Here is a 20,335-nt window from a genome sequence, read left to right on the forward strand (position 1 = left end):
TTATGAAGACAATTCTACTATCACTAAGAATCTGGTCTTACTTACTCTATTCTAGGCTGCCCAATTCTCGAACTGCTCAGTTCGATGCCTTGGGCTCCAACTGATTACTAAGGCCTCTAGAGAAAAGGGTCTTCAGAGAAAAAACATGCGACTAGTCTATTTTAATCTTAGCACAATAAAATATTTATATAGCCAGAGCCACTAGGTGGCAAAATGAAACTGTTCAATGTTAGTGGCAATTGGGGTAGAATGGGAGGCTGACTTCATATCCAATGCCAGGTCAATCTCCGTAATTCTTAATTAGAGCCAAATAAATAAGAAAGAAATATAATCTTAAATAGATTCTTCTTCTAAATTTATAGTCCCTTAAAAAACTTGAATTTTTTTTTTTAAATCACTTCTTAGTTGGAAGTCAGCCTGAACTTCATAGTGAGTTTTGGGCCATCCAGCGATAGAGTAAGAGGTCCTGTGTTTAAAAAACCAAACACTTCTTAATAAATGTGTGAAAAAAATCCAAACCTGATCATTTATATATATTCTTATGTCCTATACATATAATTGTGGATTTTTAAATTCAAAGCAGTCTTAATTTTATCTTAGTTGTTTCTTGTCAAAATTAGCATGTACACATACATATATCTTAGTGTATATTCACTGTGCCATATAATGGGCTTTCTTGTGATGCTTTTATCCATGTATGTCATGTGGTTTGATTATTTTTATATCCTCTCTTATCCCTTTTTCTCCTCAGTTTGTTAACAAATCACTTAAATAATCATTCACAAAAGGAATTTCTCTCCACAATTAAGAGTGACTGTTAGAAAGAGGGGTTCCATTGGGATCTCCACCTTGCAGTGACATCACTTCTTCCTATGTTTATTACTCACCCTTAATATCTAAACTACACAGAATGAGTGAACTAGATTTTGCTTTCAAGACTAGAAAATAATCAAGAGGGAAAGTATCTATGGCTAGAAAACCATCTTTTTGTTGGGGGAAGTGAAATAAGTGCAAATTTTGGCTAACCACATAGGACAGACAGCGAAACCCCAGCAACTCTGTTCATACACAATGATGCAATCCCATGGGAAACCGACCCCCAAGACAATAACCGGGTCTTTGCTCCTCAAAAACAGATTGTTAAAAAAAAAGACCCAGTTCATTTTATAGTACTTTCTGGCCATTCTCCGTGAGAACCCCAGTTTCTGCACTGTAGCAGAGACAAGTTTTAGTGATATGAGATCTTTTGTTTGCTTGTGTCTAGGAAAAACAGCGGCCCATTTAAAACCTGCCTGCTGAGACCAAATCACAATCCCCAAGCTGTGGATCCAAAAATCTTGAACTCTAACAAAGGAAATTTGAATTTGTGCAAAAGAAAGATGAATATTTTGTTTGCTGGACCTGAAAGGTACATTACCTGCCCCTTGTTTGATGACAGGAGCGGATGGAGGTGGTGGTTTCTTGGGTCTCTGAAAAAATCAATCAAAATTACACATGAGACTGTTGGCAAGCTGTAGTATCACAGACAGACCACAGACATTGTTTTCTATGTGCAGCATGGACAATTTAGGGAGCCTCTCCAAAAAAATTGAGCAATTCTCTCTTTAGACACACCAGCTTTCTTTTGGCACCTCTAAATAAACACTGAAGCAAATTCAATCGGCAAAATAAAACTCAGACCAACAAATGAAACGCAGTTTTCCCCTTTCTAAATTTACAACAGCCTTCTAGAAAAGCTCAGTTCAGCAAAAATGGCCTGAAACCAGCAAGCACAATGGTGCCCCTAAGCTGAAGCCACATTTGCAATTAAGATTTAATCAGCTGAATAGCAAGTGGTTCAACAAGAGTGACCATGAAGACTCAAAATCAGATCTGATAGGGTGTATGGAGCCTTCAACTAAATGCAGACCAAGAGTCTACTGCCACCTGGCAAGTCATCCCCCCGACCTGGCTCCCACTTTTGCCTCTTTTTATGCTGAGGAAGGTCATTTGTGAGGTCTCTCATACAGCAGTTAGACCTTACAACATTCGATAAACTGAAATGGACGTGGGGTTTTTCGAAGTGGCTCACTATTTCTTTTTCTATTACACATTGTTACTCCATAGGTGATTGAAGTAGCAGTGCAATCAATAGCATTCATCCTTGAACTGGTTTCAGAGTTTGTGGGCTTTTCTTTATCATCTAAGATTGACTATAGGAAGGAGATGAACAAAGATGAACTGGCTAAACATTTCAGCGGTCAGAGAACACAGCCAGGCACCATCTTGTACTGTGATGCTAAGGGCAAGGGAGAACCATCCAGTGTGATATCACTAAGGAAGGTTGCAGGGTGCTGAGAGGGTGTGGGTGGATGCTTCACATCACTGTTGACACTCCTTACTTTCTCAGGCACCATATATTTGTGGTTATAAGAAACCTACAAAGACTCTCTTCTGGTTTCCAAAAATGCAGTAGTGTGACATTACCACAGGGACCACAAAAGGCAGATGCCCAGCCCCTACTATGGCTTACCTTTCTCTGATACAGTACTAGGCTGCAGAAGGAATATGTTTCCAATAAAATCCAGAGAATACAAGACACACAAGAACATGTCTTCTTGTATTTATCTGTTTATGTGTTTTTTAATCTGAGGAGGGGCCATTATAGCATTCAGGCTCTGGATTCAATACCTTTTCAGCCTGATTCTTCATTAGTTGCTGATTACACCAGATTATTTTGAGTAAAGGCTATAGCATGGTAGGAAAGACAAAGGGTTCTGAAAGCTGACGATCAGTACAAATCTCTATTATTAGATGATGACAAGCAACCTCACCTAGCTCTCCTTTCTCACCAATAAATGGCCATTAATATTATCTTTCAACTTGGGAGGAGATAGTTTTGCAAGGAGAGTTAGTAACCTTTGACTTGGGTAACTCATGTAGTAACTCTACGAGGAACTGGTATCAATACGCCCATGTGACTGTTGAAATAACTGAGAGGAAAGTCATTCCCCAAGGTCACCAAGCTCTTAAATGAAGCAAGCTATTAAATAGGGTAGAGGGCACTGGGAGTAAAGCCCAGGGCTGGTTGACCCACAGCACACTGTTAACCACTATGAAGGCCCAGTTTAGGAGAACAGCCATGAGGCAGGCATAATACCACACACATGGAGATCATCAAAGCACAGGCAACAGTACAATGGTCAGATTGCAAGGAGGAAATAGTTATCAAATTGTGGCTACAGGATGAGCTCACCTATGCTGTAACATGCCAAAAAAAGTAGAAAGAGTGGAAAGAAGTATGTTTAAAGTGGCAGTTTCTGACCAGCAGGCTTATGTGTGTGCACACCTGGGTATATTTCCTCCTCGATGTTTCCCTGTACTATAGTGTATAAGTGCAGACAAATGAGCTTTATTAGGAAAAAGCAAGCTGCTCTCAGGGCCTCGTGCCCTTGACTACAGGCCCTGCACTGAGTGGGTGTGTTTGTGACTCAGACTCTCCTCATACTCTATTCCCTTTGTCAGCTTTTTCCAGTTCCCTATTAACTCTGTCCTTCTTTCTTCTCTGTCTCGGTATAAACTAGTTTGGGAATGGAGGTATGTTTATCTAATGAAGTTACTACTGAGACCTTGCCATTTAATCTTCCTTTACCTCAGGATCAGAGTTACTGCTTAGTCATGAGACTGACAACACCCCATGGCCTAATTCTTCCCCCACCAAGTTCCAGCAATGCCTATCCCTGGATGTCTTTCTCTACCTTTGCTGGTTTGAAATACTCTTTTAATTTTTTTAAACGTTTTAAAATTTATTTTGTGTATATGGTAATGTGTGTGAGCTTGCCCACATATGCCACAACATGTGTAGAAAGAGCCGAGGACAGCTTGTAAAGGGTAGTTTCTCTCCTTCCACTCTATGGATCCTGGGGATCAAACTCAAGTTCAGAAGCAAGCACCTTTCATGGCTGAGTCATCTGTCTGGCCCTAGTTTAAAATAATCTATAAACAATCTCACAGAAGCCTCTGTAGTAGAAGCTGTTACCTCAGAGACTTTGCCTCAAAATACATGGGGGAAAAAAAGGTGAAGACAATTACAAACTATCACACTTTCTGTGATTACTGGGCCATGTAAAAGCAAAACAAAACCCAAACCCAAACCTCTTGATATTGTGTAAGGTTTGGCCTGGAGCTGATACATGAAATGTGCCATGGAAGTAACGGGTGGAAGAAAAAGAAGAGATGAGAAATGAGGGTGAGAGAGAGGATGGAAAATTTTGTAATAACAGACTGTGTGAAAAGCGGTCCCAGAAAGTATGTGTGTGAGTGTGGCAACAGGAGGAGGCTGGGTCTGCATTTATGACAAGTGCCATGGCCACTGCAGAGGTAATTAGGACACACATTTAAAAGGAAGGGCCAGTTTGTGAGCTGTGAGCTGTCTGTACTACACTGGATAGACACCAGCCAGCAGAGGGAGTTTATCTCACTCCCATCCCCCACCCCCCTTGCTTTTGGACTGAGTCCACTTTCTCTGGTTTCAGTAAGTTCAACTGATTAAAATTATGCCATTTCACTCTCCCCTTTCCCCCTCCAAACCCTCCCACATCCCCCTCTTTACTGTTTCAAGACCCACACAGCTCTAGACAACCTCCTCAAAACTTGGAAGTACTGTACAAGGACCTACTTTTACATTTTAATATACCAAATTGGGTGATGAGAACGGAAAAAGCAGAGCAGCAAATCCTCAGCAAAAATGTGGTAATAATAAAGAAACTCAGCAGTTGCTGATTCTTAAAGAAATAGAGATGAGCAGTCCCAGAGTCGCTTTTCCTCAAAATGGTCAACTATGGCTTGATGAAGAAAATGGCATGAGGAACCCACCAGGTTCAGCAGTAGATCCAGGGGTTCTCTGCAGAAGCTAACCGCTACATACTAACTAGCTACTTCAACTCAGGTGAGGATTTTAAAGTCCTGCATTTTTAGAGTCAATCATTCCATATTCTCTCATCCCTCTCTCCATGGTGAAAGAACAGAGCCCCAGCTCCAAACTCGGGTGGCTTTAGGCTGCTCGACTTCTAGGTAAGAGCTAAAAACAAAGCAGTGGATGTGGGGCCATGAGTTACAGGAGGAGCGCCCTCTGCAGTGGTGATGATGCTCAGGGGGACATCGGCAATCAGCTGGGAGCAAAGAGGGTTTAGAAGTCTCATCACTCACTGGTCAGGCATTGAGAATTTATTTAAAAAAAAAAAAAAAAACCAACAAGAAAATGCCAGTAACAACAATAAAACCCAGAGAGCCAACATTTCTTGATTTGTACTAGAGTCTAAAGCCTTCTGTAACCTCATGTATTTAGGGCACATATATCTAAGTATGTGTATGTTCACCTCTGACTGCATATGCTTCCAACGGAAATAGCCTGTCAACCTTCAAAGGACAAACCAACTATATTTGATTATTACCATTACAGTACCAGGAAGGAAACATATCTGAATATTCCAGAGTACTGATGGCAGGAAGGCAAACTGCTTCCTGCCGAAGGATTTCAAAACCGACTCTGCCCCTTGTTTGACAAGACTTGCCTGTTCCAACCCAAGGAGCTAGTCATCTGGTTCAACTGCTTTTTCCTGGCAGGAACTGTAATCTGCGGCTTTGCTTTATGAACTAGTTTGTAGCTCCTCCCGTCCAAACTACTGAGATATGCTTTGTTAAAAATAATCCGAGGACAGACTCTGATGGTTAATTAGATATAAAGAGATGGCTCAGCCAGTTTGATGTTGCCATAGAACACCTAAATCTGAGTAATCTATAAAGAAAAGAGATGTATTTGGATTCCTCATTTTGAAAGTCCAAGAATGTGGTGTTAAGCTTCTGATTGGCTTATAATAAGGGTTTTCTACTACTTCAACTCATGCCAGAAAGTGGGAGGGGCAGAAAGTACAGGTAGAAGCAACACGCATACAAGATAACCTGAAGTATGATGCCAGGGTTGCAACCTATTTTCATGAAAACTAATTCAGTCTCAAGAAAATTAACCAGGTCTCTTCAAGAATATACTAACCGGGGGAACTGGGAGGAGTGGAGAGAGTAAACTGTGGTTGGGAAGTGATGCATGATAGAATTAATCAAGTCAAGAAGGTGATACCCCATGACCTATCTCTTTTTGTTTTGTTTTCAGAGGTGGGAAATGAACATAGCACTTTGCATATGCTAAGCGAGCACTCTACCAACTGAGCTGTAGTCCAGTCCCTAAGCAATCCTTAAAGATTCAGTTTATCTCAATACCTTACACAGGCTACCAAGCTCCAAAACGAATTTGGGCAGGGCTCAAGCCTATTTGAATCCTAATGCAGAATCAGGACTTGGTTAGGGGAACAGGTAAGCAAAGTGGTAGCTCAGACTGTTAACAACGTTGGACCTTAGAAAACATCTACATCTCCATGCATCACGCTAAGCTAAGAGACTGGAAGGGATACAAATGCATTTTACCAGACCAGGGCACCCATCACAACTGTAGAGAAAGATGGGAGGCTCTGCCCTGCCATTACTGTACCACGATATCTGGAGGACCCACTACACTTTGAAAGCATGGAGCTGGGACAATGATCCGAGTGACAATAATGTCTATAACTGCTCCTCTCTACCTACAGAGTTCGAACAACTTGCTGCACTGTCATCTGCACAGGAGATCCCAGGGAACCATGATATAACTTCCTCTTGGGAGAATCTCTTGCTGTTTTCCTATCTTAGTCTCTAGCCTCATGGTATACATCTGTAGTCTGTCTCATGGTTGGGTCAATCCAAATGGATGGCCTATTAGGGTCATCTAGGCTCTGGAATAGAGCTTCGTCATAATAGGTTATCTCAGCACACCCCTTCATTCGATCCAACCCACCCTGGAAGTAAGAACTTAATTATATACCCAGATTCCATGTCTAGTAGAAGGACCCTGGCATCCCTTTGTCTAGAAGTGGAATGTGACAGGAGCCAGCTTTATGCATCCCCCCTCCCTTCTTCCTTTTTTATACTAGTACAAAAGGGAACAATGAACAGGAAAGAAAGCGCAGAAGAAAAAGCAGGCACATCTCACACCAGACCAAAACACAAAAAGATCCTATTTATTTGCCAATTTTAAATCATATATACTATAGTCACGATGAAGGAGATGCTTGGGGTACCAGCTCAAAGAAGTTCCATCTGGGAAATAAAATGTCAGTCCTATAGATAAGGATATGACAAATGAGATGTTCAACTGGGAAAACATAGGCTGTAAATACTGCCAGAGAAGGAAGAGGTGATACCATCTGGGTGGCCTGGGGAAAGCCCACTGGGGCTATATCAATAGGCCAAACTTGGGTGACATAAACAGCTTGAAAGGCTCAATTCCAGTGCATGAGACCACCCAGAAAAACTAAATACACAAGACAGACATGTTATAAAGGGATTATTTTCCTAAAACTGGTTATTTGGGGGATTTTTAAAAAATTTATTGCCACATTTAGAACTTAGAAAAATTATAGGAGATCTCTGAGGGCTAATGGACATGCCTAGAAATGAGAAAAAAAATACTGGCTAAGGACAAATTTATAAACTGGGTTGTAATTATATGGAAGCTCCTAAGAACTTGGTAAAGAGAAAAGCAGTCAGAAGTAATGCTATAAAACTCATCTGTGGTAGATTAAGCATCATGGAAACTCCTTTTGTATATCAAACTTTGAAATCTGCAAAGTTGCCTGATCTAGAACAAATTTATGAGGATGTACAGGCACAGAGAACGTGGGAAATCAAAGGATAATAATATCAGAGTGCCTGGAGGTTGGTATGAATAGGAAGGATCTGGTCAGTGGTTATTTTAAAAGATCTATTCATTCACTCACTCATTCATTTGTTTGTTTGTTCATTCATTCTCTGCCTGCCTGTCTGCCTGTTTCTCCCCCCAAGCCCCTCACACAAGTACACACACCTGTGCAGTCACATGGAGGTCAGAGGAGGTCATTAGGTGCCTGATGGCATCTGGCATCACTCTCCACCTATTCCCTTTGAGATAGAGTCTCATGTTGTCTTGGATAGGTTGGAAGCCAGAAACCTCTGGAGACCCTCTTGTCTCTGTCCCTCTCAGAATGAGTTACAGGCATGTGAAAGATGCCTAGCTTAATTTTGTCTGTTTGTTGAGACATGGTTTCATGTATCATAAGCTGAGTTCAAACTCAATATATAGCCACAGATGAACTTCTGATCCTTCTGCCTCTATCTCCTGAGTGAGGGGATTATAGGTGTGCAACACCTCACCCAGACTACGTAGTGTTGGGAATCAAACTTAGGACTCTGCATTCTGGACAAGCACTATGCCAATAGAACTGCAATCCCAGACCCTGGTCAGTGGTAAATATGGAAAGAAAAAAAACCAGAACTGTCAAAGCCAAAAGAACAGTGTTCTTGCAACATCTGGGTTTAGCTGAACTCAGCATATGGCTCTCTTGGCAATCCTTCTCTTTCCATGTGTGAAGAGGGCCTCAAGCCATACCTGCCTGGCTTTTTCCAAGAAAAGTTCACTCCTCTCACATGGGCTCTTTGCCTTCCCAGAGAAATCTGGAGTAGTAGTAGTAGTAGTAGTAGTAGTAGTTGTTGTTGTTGTGAAATCTGGATCCTAAGAAATTAGACCCACAGTGGTGGGCGCAAATGCCCAGGGCAGGCAGACCCTTGTCTTCAAGACTGGATAGCACTTCTCAGTTCCTGTTGCAATTAGTAAGCTGGCAGCCTGCTGCCTGTGTGAGCCTACTGTGTAAGTAGGCAAAGTGAGGCTGAGTCACAGTGGCAGAGACAGACATCTTCAGGGCAGGTTTCTAAGTCCCTGTGGCTGAGAAGCAAATGTTTCACTGTGGTATATTCACTAGGGAAACCCTTGGGGGAGCCTTAGAGGTGTCCATTTGGGACATGGCATCAACTCCAAAGAGCCTATTCAGGGAACATGCACTAGAATGGCCCCTACAGCTTCTGGTGATCTGCCTTCTTCTCTTAGAAGGTACACAGCCTGAGATGTTCCCGAAACACTACCTTTCAAAGGACAATCTTTCCAAAGATTGATCATAACCTTTGTCTCTTTCTAATGACATCAGGATGCTGTTCCAACTATTCCAGAAATCAGTCCTAGTTCCCCATTACACTTCACTAAGAATGGCAGTGCATACACCTTGCTTCATTAGAACTCTCAGAATATTTCATCTTTCCATCCTGATGTTCAATTGTACTGTCAAGGCTCAAAATAAACAGTGATTGCATCTAGGCTCTCTCCTAAATAGCTTACATAATTGCTTTAAAATATGCACCACGAGATCAATGAGCGTTCTCTCCTGGAATACCTTGAGGAAAAGCCACAGAATGCTTGTCATGCTGGAGAGAGAATCTGCTGAAGAAAGTCCACCAGGAATTGCAAAAGGCCTGATGGTGACTCTCTTGAATCCATATCCTGGCAGAAAAGATGCCAGACTCAAAAGCATGCCCCGGTGATGCCTGCTGAGTCAAGAAGCCTGCTGTGGAAGAATTCCTTCTGCCTATCCTGATCATTGCAGACTCTCCTCTTTTTTGGGTGAATGACTGTAACTCCAGTCACTGGTGAGACAAGATGACATCTGCTGAAATTGGTGGCAAATGTCTCAGACACCATAACCCACACAGCATTTTCATGTTAATAATTCTAATCATCTTTATACTGTCAATTCAGCAAGTGGCATCTCCTGGCCTGACCATATTGTCACCAACTCACTAGTATTCTAGGTGCAGCAATAAAGGCTGGCATAGCAACGGGTGCAAAGCTATCCCATTGGTTTTGTAAGCCAGTGGAGATGAAAAAGGGATTTTCTACTTTGAAATTTCAAAAACCCAAATGTCACATTAGACAATACCTTTTCAGCTATCTGAAAATTACTTTTCAGTTAGCTGACAGGTATGACTATTGTATCCCTAAAACCGAGTTTTCTGCTTTGTGAGGATGAAGTCTAAAAAAGAGATGAGAGCTGCTTGTCTGAGGTTTGCAGAGATGCCCATGGGACTCTGCAAAATATGCACGCCTCAACAAGGAGGTCATGCCATGTCCTCTTAGCACTAACAACTTCACTCTCCTGTGGAAGTTACTTCCCTTAATATCCTATGTAATAAAGAGCTTCTAGAACAGCACACTATAGATAGAGTTTGTCTCCTATGAGGGAATTCATGGTTCCAGCAAAGAAGAGCAAGACTTTAAAGGCAGAGCACCACAACAGAGCCAAGTGTGGTGAGCCATTTGTCAGAAAAAAAAATGGTCTAGTGTTTGTTTACCTTAGTCTTCAAAATCATGTTCCTGTCACCATAAAAATGACAACTATATGAAGGAAGGCATATGTTGCTTGGCTACAGTTAGTGATTTCATGGTGTAAATACACAGTAACCATTTTGAACCTGTGTTTGAGTGGTTACATGATCCCTTATGGACACAAAAATCCCCTGGTACTATGGTCCATTATATAATGGGATGCTGCTTATATGCAACCTAAGTTCCTCTTCCTACTTCAAGTCACATTTATATTACTTATAAGTGGCTATTACATGGCATTGTTAGGGAATAATTCTTTAAGTTTGTATATGTTCAGCACAGACCAATTTTTAAAACCTTTCCAGTCTATGGCTGGTTCAACTATGGATACGAAGTTCTGTGGATACTTCAAAACATAATATTACATGGTCAATACCTGAAATTTGGTCTTCCAGTTTTCCAAAAAAAAAAAAAAAAAAAAAAAAAAAAAAAAAAAAAAAAGCAAATCCTACTGTCTCAGTTTGAACTAATGAGATAATAAAACCTAGTAGACTGGCCAAAAAAGGAGACTCACATCAAAGGATTTTTCAGACTCAAAGATGTGTGAAGAAGGGTACCACAAAACATGGTCAACTCTGAGTCTGAGTCAACAAGGACAGCAACTGTATGCTTCATTTCTATTTATATACCATGAAGGCCAGCCCAGGGAAAAGTTTCCAAAAATACTGAGGGAATGACTGAAAACCCAAACACAATTGTCAGGCAACAGATCCAGGAAAACCCATGAGAAATAGCATGAAGAGCGTGTGATTCTTGGTTATCTCTAATAAATATATTGTACATGTCACTGGGTATCTTTTTAATGGATACTCATCAAAATTCTTAGCCTCATTTAAATTCCCAGGGAAATTAACTAAGATACTAAGATACTGAATTAATTTGGTCAGCTAAAGCAAAAAAAAATCAGAGTTACTATTTTAGCATTACATCATAGTTGTGGCTAGTTTCCCCCTACCCTTACAGATAGTAATTATAGCTACTAGAACGGCTAATATGTACAGGACAATTAACTCACTACTACACATTGAGGCTACTCCAAATATTATGCCCTTAGATCATCAAATGAGTTTAAAATCCCAAGGCTATGCTTTTAATACATTTTAATAGCCTGCTTTCTTTGATTGTTTACGTGAGGAATATGTTGTAGTCTATATACATCAATCCCTCTTGGTATTTGAACCAGAGCTCTGGAGAGTCTAAATCCTGCTTCTTCAGGCTTTTTTGAAAACCTGATGCTCAAAATGTGATAGATGGACCAGCAGTGTCAATATTACCTGGGAATCTGTTAGAGATGCTAGAACAATACTACCCTTTTAAATAAATACATCAACTAATGTAAATGGCATAGATACTATTAAGTGGTGGTGTGAAAAATTATTAGCATTGTAGCTATCCTTCTCATATATCTGTTCAGGAATGGTGATGTATCAAAGTCAATGTGATGGTTAATATTGTCAACTTGATGAGATCTAGAATCATTTAGGAGAAAAACCTCTAAGCATATCTATTAAGGAGTTTCCCTTTGGTTCTTAGCATGGTTCCCTATGGCCAGCTGTTGCTATGATGAATTGTAATCTCTAACTGTGAGCCAAAATAAACCCTTTCTTTTATAAATTGTACCTGTCAAATACTTTGTTACAACAACCAGAAAAGTGAATAATACAGTCAGGTTTAGCCTGGTCCAAGAACAGAAACTCTCCCTGGATCTGAAGAGGCTCCAGGCCATAAATCAGGCAAAAGCTTCAGTAAAAGGCTGTGAGGTACAAAAGAGGATGGGTAGATGGGATCAAACAGCTGTCCCTTCATCCTGTAAAGAACTTTCAGGCTGCACCATTTTTTGTTATATCATTAGCAGAAAACAATACACAAAGAATAAGGCAAACAAAATGGGTCATCTTAACAGCATCCATCATCAAACCAGTTCCCACAAAGAAAGAGACAACCTGGGTGAGATGTATAAATATGCATTTAAGTATATGTATACACATATGCAAATATAGCATAAAATTAGCAGGCTGTGCTCTCCATTCTTAGTCACAAAATATAATTTTCAGCAACTTTAAATATTGTCTACTTCAGCACTCCCAGGGACTATGCTATATAAAACAGGAGGTATTTTCTTACTATGTAGAACATTCAGGGTTCTGACAGCTTTCCTGGGAATTTCAGTGTGCCAGGTACTGCATTAAGTACTCTGTATACATTAAACTCTGGATAACATTCACCAGCTGGTATGATGAGCTTGTCCTATGGCAGCCAGGGGCTCAGAACCCAAGCCCATTAAACATTTAAATGTCACTGCTCTTTTATTTTATACCAGGAGATCTCTACCTCCCAAGTCTCATCATGGAAGCCACAATTCTGACAGAAAGGGAGACATTGAGATCAAAGCTAGGGAGACTTACATTCCCTTCCTTGTCAAAGTCCGGTGGGAGTAACTTCACAAAGTTGTCAGGAAACACTCCTCGTCTGCCATTGAGCTCTCCTTCCCACCAGCCTACATCGATGCAGTCCTAGAAACAGCACAATAGAAAGTAAGACTTGGGCAACAGAAAGGTATGGAATCCTGTTGTGGAAGAATAGAAGCTCTTTTTTCCCTTTCTTTGTGGTCCTGGGATGAAACCCAGGGACCCATATGTACTAGGCAAATGTTCTACCTTTCAGGTACATGCCCAGCCCATGGAACCCATTCCTTCAGGGTGCTATCAATGTGACAATTTACTAATTTAGCACGGAGTTCAAAGTCAGGAGGAATAATACATGCTACCCACTAGGATTCAAACTCAGCTGGGATTTCAGATGCCCTGAATCTTGTCCTCCTTTTGTTTTTTTTTTAACTTCATTTTGTTTGTTTTCGGAGACTGAGTCTCCGAAAAATTACAATTCAGACAGGCCTTGAATTATTGATCCTCTTGACTCCACCGCATGAGTGCCAGGATCTCAGGTGTGTGTAAGCCAACCATGTCCAGCTTAAAGTTGCCTTTTTTATTTCCTTAAAGATGAGAGAATATGCATTTTTATTTCAATTTTACTGAAACAACAGTATTTCATTAATTGCAAAGGTGGCTTAGAAAAGACCACATGCACAAACATCCTCTTTGATAGATTGCCACAATGCTTGTCAAACTTAAAAAGGGCTTTGTGGAAGCCACCAAGAATAAGAAGAAATATGTTACATTTTCCTCAACTTCATTAGCATACAGATCTCCTTCACCATCTTTTGATATCAACAAGACACAGATGGGTCCCTAACCTACTCACTATAACCTAGTCATTCATTTAGATCACTTGGAATATCTTCTATTCCATCTACCCATTAAATGCTTCTTCAATAGCTATTTTGTGCTGTACACTGCACCAGTGGCTTGTAAGAACTTCACCTTTTCCAGGCTTCTACCTTAAAACCCCTAGGCACGCAACCTCAGGCCACAGAACCACTCCCCCAGTGTTTCTTCTTTGCAAATAATTGGAAGTAAACTCCTCTATATCCTTTGAGTACAATACCCATTTTGTGATCTAAACCAAGACTCAGCCTACAACAGCAAAGCCCCCCCTATTACTTTCCAGTGCATGTACAGCATACACACCACTGTCAAATAAGTATGATACCCTTGAATTAAAATAAACTTCTGAAACCAAAGTGAGTGAACACTTTTTAGAAAGTGCTGGCAACACAGGCCTTTAAGAGTTATACTCATTTATTTATAATAGCCAGAAGCTGGAAAGAACCCAGATGTCCTTCAACAGAGGAATGGATACAGAAAATGTGGTACATTTACACAATGGAGTACTACTCAGCTATTAAAAACAATGAATTTGTGAAGTTCTTAGGCAAATGGACGGAACTAGAAAATATCATCCTGAGTGAGGTAACCCAATCACAAAAGAACACACATGGTATTTACTCACTGATAATTGGACATTAGCCCAGAAGCTTGCAATACCCAAGATCCAACTCACAGACCACATGAAGCTCATGAAGAAGGAAGACCAAGTGTGGGTGCTTTGACCCTTCTTAGAAGGAGTAACAAAATACTCAAAGGAGCAAATATGGAGACAAAGTGTGGGACAGAAACGAAAGGAGGAGTCATCTGGAGACCATTCCACCTGGGTATCCATCCCATGTGCAGTCACCAAAGGCAGACACTGATGTGGATGCCAGGAAATGTATGCTGACAGGAGCCTGATATAGCTGTCTCCTTAGAGGTCTGCCAGAGACTGATATATTCAGAGGCAGATGTTCACAGCTAACCATTGAACTGATCAAGGGGTTCCCAATGGAGGAGTTAGAGAGAAGACTGAAGGAGCCTAAAGTGTTGGTGGCCCCATGAGGAGAGCAACAATACCAACCAGCCAGAGCTCCCCAGGGTCTAAACCACCAGCCTAGGAGCACATAGGGAGGGACCCATGACTCCAGCTGTATATTTTGATGAAGACTCTAACTCAGATCTATAATCTCTTGCAGTCTGATGTTTAGATTATGCAGACAATTTGGCCTAACCTTACCACAGGTGAAATCATCATCTTCCCCTCCCTTGTGATATTGGTCTCAAGGGGGAAGTCACCCTTTAGAAGACAAATGAACATTTCTTCCCATCCTCTCTTTCTACATGTGTCCTTAACTTCAAAACTCTGCTTGAAATGTACCTTTGGGCCAGCAAATAGGATGATTATCTTCTTTTCCCTACACTTGGCTCTGTGTTAATTCACACCTCTCCATACTCCATTCAACAAATATCTATTAAGTACAAAAGCACATTAAAGTTCTATAGGTACTAAACTTTAAACACGCAGTCTCATGATACCTACTCCCAGAGCCTAGAGATGCATGTGGAAAACACACATGCAGTATCTCACAGTGTCGTTTGGGTAATAGTTCTTTTGTCTTGTTTTTGTTTTATCGAGACAGGGATTCTCTGTGTAGCCCTGGCTGTCCTGGAACTCACTCTGTAGACCAGGCTGGCCTCAAACTCAGAAATCCGCCTGCCTCTGCCTCCCAAGTGCTGGGATTAAAGGTGTGCACCTCCACTCCCTGGCTGGGTAATAGTTCTTAACCATATGTTCTGGTATGAAACAAAAACAACAGGATTCATTATCAGCTTTTCAAATCATCTCAAATCTTTGTATGTGAGGAGGGTTTGCCTATGGGAGGACTGGGCTTTCCTTCTCTTTCATTTTGGCTCATCCGATACTGACTCATGTCCATGCAAATACTGATTAGTGCTACATTTCTTTCAAAGTCCCTAGATGATACGAAACCATTTTTCACTTCAGCTTCAATCAAACAGTACCCCAACAATCATTTTATTTCTTGTGTGAGAAAAAGATGTAATATGCAAGAGGCTATCCAGCATCACTTGAGAACTCCAGCACCTCTATGTGGGGAAACCAGTGCATAATGATGACATGTTTATCATGTCTCCCAGAAGCAATGGGTTCAATGGCTTCAGTGGATTATCTAAACTCCACTCCTTAAGGAATAGGCTAGCATGCAATTATCATGTAATATAAAGCAAGAGCCAGAAAGTGCAAAGGACAGACACACTATGTCTATTACTCTGATGAGTATAAGAATAAACACAAGACCCATGGATGAAATAGATCAGCAGAGACACAAAAGAAAATGGCTACGGTGGCCAGGCACAGGGTCAGATATGCAGACTGGGTTAGCAATTTACAGACAACCAAAGCAGTTTCCTCTAACTAGGAAGCTAACTTACAAGAAACCAGGGTGGGGGGGGGATGGTGGGGGACTGATGGCTAAGTGACAAGTGAAAATAAGTCCTTTACCATACAGCAGACAAATGAACTAGGTTTTTGATGGCAGTGATAAAGAGAGAATTATTTGTATGAGGACCGCACTTTCAGAAGTATAAAACAGCAGAAAATTCTATTTATTTGAGGACCTAAAATGTACAAGATAGGAGAGTACTTTGGGAGTAAGAGAAAACCATCTTGTCCTCATGGGATTCTCAAGCTTAGAGCCCCATGGGAGAAGCAGACATCGTGAACCTAAATATCAAGGAAACACTGTCCTGGAGGCTTGGCTGGATTTAAAAATAAGTAGGACTAAGAGAAGCTGGGAAGCCTTGATGGGGTGAGAAGTGAGGCCATGAGAAGGTTAATGGCTGGATCACTGAGTGTGAAGAAATGGAAGCAAGAGAGCAGGAAGCTGATCACAGAAGTGAGCATCCAAGAACTGGAGCTGAGTGCACAGACCAGAATCTACAGAAGTTATCTGAGAGCCGAGGCAATGTGATTCCTAGTAGCGACGGGGACAGAATAGAGAAATGGATAGTCAACAACTTATAAGTCCAGAACATCTTCATGGTGAAAGTCGTTATGTCCTTAAAGCAAGAACCTAGTGAAGTTAGGAATACAGGCAGTAGCTGACTATTGGGGAAAGAGACAATGTGACTGAAATACTTGAATTTCTTTCTAAACTCAAGGCACTACTAATAATGAAAACAGGCATAGGCCAAGATTCTAGTCACTCGAGCAGATTTTCAGTGTCTAAGAAAGAGAGAAAGGGCAGCACAGGCCTGTGAATGAAGCAGATGGTAGACGGGAAATAAAGAACAGCCACTATCAAGTGTGGCCCACCTGTGCATCCCAGTATAGCTATGCACACAGTCCAATGTATTTGTATGTGATAGTGTCATGTCACCATGTCAAAAGGTTGGTCCCACAGGACAGATGAAAGCTTGTGGAAAAAAATGATGTTCAGTAATATGCTCTACCGGCATCAAAGAAGTAGCAGGGAGAACTGAAGCCTTAGGAAGCAAATGAAAGGATATTCGATTTCTGACAAAGAATGTTCACTCTTCCATGATCAAGCCCTCAACAAAATGTCAAAAATGGTTTGTTTAGTTCTCATAGCCAGGCAGATTATCCAGAAGAATAGGATATTCTTCTTCATGAAATGCAAATGCTGACTGTCCTTGTAAGAACTACAGAACTGAATCTTGGGAATGTTACAGCCTAGTGCTATGCTTTGGGTTAGCTGCATCTCACAAAGAAGACATGCTAGCACACAAACTTGCCACTCCATATTTTGTCTGATATGTTTTTAAAATTTTGAATTAAAATAGGATTCTATCACTTTCCCCTTCCTTTTCTCTCTCCAGCTCCTCTTGGGTATTTGAAATGGAACAAGAGAGAAGAGAGTAAATAAGCCACATGGTACAATAAGAGATTTCTAGATCTATTTCTTGTTACATAAGATCTTTGTAAAGTTCAGTCCACCCATGGTGGTTGTAATCATTTCTGGGATTGTATAGGCTAGCCCTAAATATCTAAGGGACAATACTCCATAACACTTCCTGAAACAAGGTCTTATACAGTCCAGGTTAGCTTGAAACTTAGTATGTAGCTGAGGATGACCTCCTGATCCTCCTGCTTCAAACTCCCAAGTGCTAGGATTACAGGTTTGCACTACACTACCTGATACACATGAAACTGGGGATTGACTCCATAGCTTTGTGAACCATAAGTAGTGCTCTACCACCTGAGCTGCGGTACCAGCACAAGGACACTTCTTAATTAAACTCCCATGCTATTATCTTGTGAAGCCCTGACACTCACACCATTTCTGAACACTCTTACTCCCTTCTTCCCAGGATGAACTAATTCTAGACCCTGGCAAGAGCTCATTTTTGGAAAGGGGACCAAAGGGATGCAAGCCAAGGCCCTAGGGTGTGTCTGAAGGAGGAGGCTAAACCCAGACTTCAATATCATACCTCAGTCTGTTCAGTGATGCCAGCACAGCCCCAGGGAACCTGGAAGAAGCACTTTAGTGCTCCACATAGCTAGTGTGCCAGAGACCAGCTGAGAACAACAGAGACAACCTGTTGCCATAGTGAGGTCCATCTGAGCAGGAAGTAGACATGAGACTTGATATATTTAACTTGGGCTAGTCGATTTGAACCTTGGAAAAAGACAAATTTACAACCCAGCTTGTAATCTGATTAAAAGAATATACTATGATCTCATCTTGAGCCCCTTTGTTTAAAGTGCAAAGGGATCTATCAGACAGCTGGCTCTCAAATCTGGCTGCACATTAAAATTATTTTGGAATTTAAGTGCCCAAGGCCTAGACCAAACCCCACATCAATTACATCATAACTTGGAATAGGAGAATGCAAAAAAAAAAAAAAATCCGTGTTTTTAAAAAAGCTCCTGGGAAATTCCAAAGTTAAGTAGGGACGTGTCTTTCTTGTTTGAGATTTTTAAAACAAATGTCAATTCAGATTTTAAAATTCTGGGGAAAGTCTGAGATTCAGGACTCCTAAGAGTTTCCCATATTGCTTGACTGATGTTATTTTGTAGACATACTCTGAGTTCTCAAAATGGGGAAACTTTCTCTCTTTTTTAAAGCAAGGACCCATCTTCACACTGCAGCCACCAAAACCCCAATAGAGCGTATGGATTCTGCTCTGGCTAAATGGATAAACAGGTGGACGGCCTACACTTTCTTTAAAATGTTTTTTTCTATACCTCTCAATTGTCATTTTGCTAAGATTTAAGTTGTTAATTTTTTTGAGATGTTTGTACAAGATGTACTGTATTTAAACCATTTCAACCCCTCTCTCTCCCTCTAACTTCTCTTAGGCTCCCACTCCCTCTCAAACTCATGACCTCCTCTTTTGAAATTATTATTGCTGCATACATATGTGTACATACATGCACATACACACACAGCCTATTGGTACATGTGCAACAGAATCCCTACACCTAAGGCTGAGGGAACATTGCACAAGAGTGATCAGGAATATTTTAAAAGCCAGAGGACACAGATGCCTGCTGTTTGATAGTATATATATATATATATATATATATATATATATATATATATATCTCAAATATATATATATTTGATATAACAAGGAAAGTTGCACCCATAAAATTTCAACAATATGGTTGCATAAATAACACCTGCACAATGACAACACTAATTAATATGCCTGTGTTAGAAATTTCACAAGGCCCGCTTCTAGATAAAGAGCAACAGGCAATCAATGGCTGCTGACAGCAGGGTCATCAGGTTTTTTTAGGAATGAGTCACCAAGTGGTCAGCCCTGAACATGTACACTTCCAATTTCCGACAACAGAAGTGGGGTCAAGTTAAATAGAAACAGGATAGTTCCCCAAGATAAGCTTTACCTAGATATTTTGCTTACTAGCTGATCTTTACTTAATTTTAAAGTATTTGTAGTCACAGAAAAACTTAAAAAGCACCCTCGAAAGATAGGATTTAAGGTCTTGTTTGAGCTCAAAGGGAAATATGCAGCTTAGGAAATCATATGTCAATCCCTAAAATGCAAAGCTAAGGGCTGGAGAGATGGCTCAGTGGTTAAGAGCACTGACTGCCCTTCCAGAGGTCCTGAGTTCAATTCCCAGCAACCACATGGTGGCTCACAACCATCTGTAATGGGATCTGATGCCCTTTTCTGGTGTGTGTCTGAAGACAGCTACAGTGTACTCATATACATAAAATAAATAAAAATTCAAAGCAAACAAAAAGATTAAAATAAAAAAAAATGCAAAGATAAGAATGGATTCACTACCTTGTCCTAATCAAAGAGAAGCTCTACTGTAATCAAGCCTGCCTAGTAGTTAACCGACTCCCTAGCACCAACTTTCTAGAAATTATCCAGCATGGCTACTTTGTGAGCATCTCAGGTGGCTGAGTAATGATTTGAGGAGAAATTGAGTGTTGACCAATTTCAGCACAGCTGTCAAGTAAGCCTGAGAATGCCTGAGGAGAGCCTCGCGCTCTCAGTGTTCACTCGCAAGAAAGAAATGTTGTTGAAGATTTACTAATGAGTGTCTTCTGCATGGAGCTTGGGAAAGGGCTGCATATATGCTCTGTGGAAGCTGAAGCCCAGAAGCAACTCTGCTCTGCTTCCATCTGTTAACACCTCCCCAAGAGATGCAATTATGCTGCATGGCTGAGACTGTTGCTCAGAATCCTCTGACCCCAGAAGCCAGCTACTAAAGAAGGCGCATCCACAGCAC

At 40.9% G+C, this 20,335-nt stretch overlaps 1 protein-coding gene across 7 annotated transcripts in view; it reads right to left on the bottom strand.

The window, feature by feature from the left end:
- Window positions 1-20,335, bottom strand: part of Sh3kbp1 (SH3 domain containing kinase binding protein 1) — a 207,222-nt gene that overhangs the window by 57,433 nt on the left and 129,454 nt on the right. For all 7 annotated transcript variants that reach the window (XM_034485252.2, XM_034485250.2, XM_034485249.2 and 4 more), the window contains 2 exons: window positions 12,724-12,831; window positions 1,418-1,469 (listed from right to left, as the gene is read on the bottom strand). In XM_034485252.2, coding sequence (XP_034341143.1) covers window positions 1,418-1,469; window positions 12,724-12,831 — 160 coding nt within the window. The remainder of the gene's footprint in view (window positions 1-1,417; window positions 1,470-12,723; window positions 12,832-20,335) is intronic.

This window comes from Arvicanthis niloticus, chromosome X (genome assembly GCF_011762505.2).
Source record: "Arvicanthis niloticus isolate mArvNil1 chromosome X, mArvNil1.pat.X, whole genome shotgun sequence".
NCBI lineage: Eukaryota > Metazoa > Chordata > Mammalia > Rodentia > Muridae > Arvicanthis > Arvicanthis niloticus.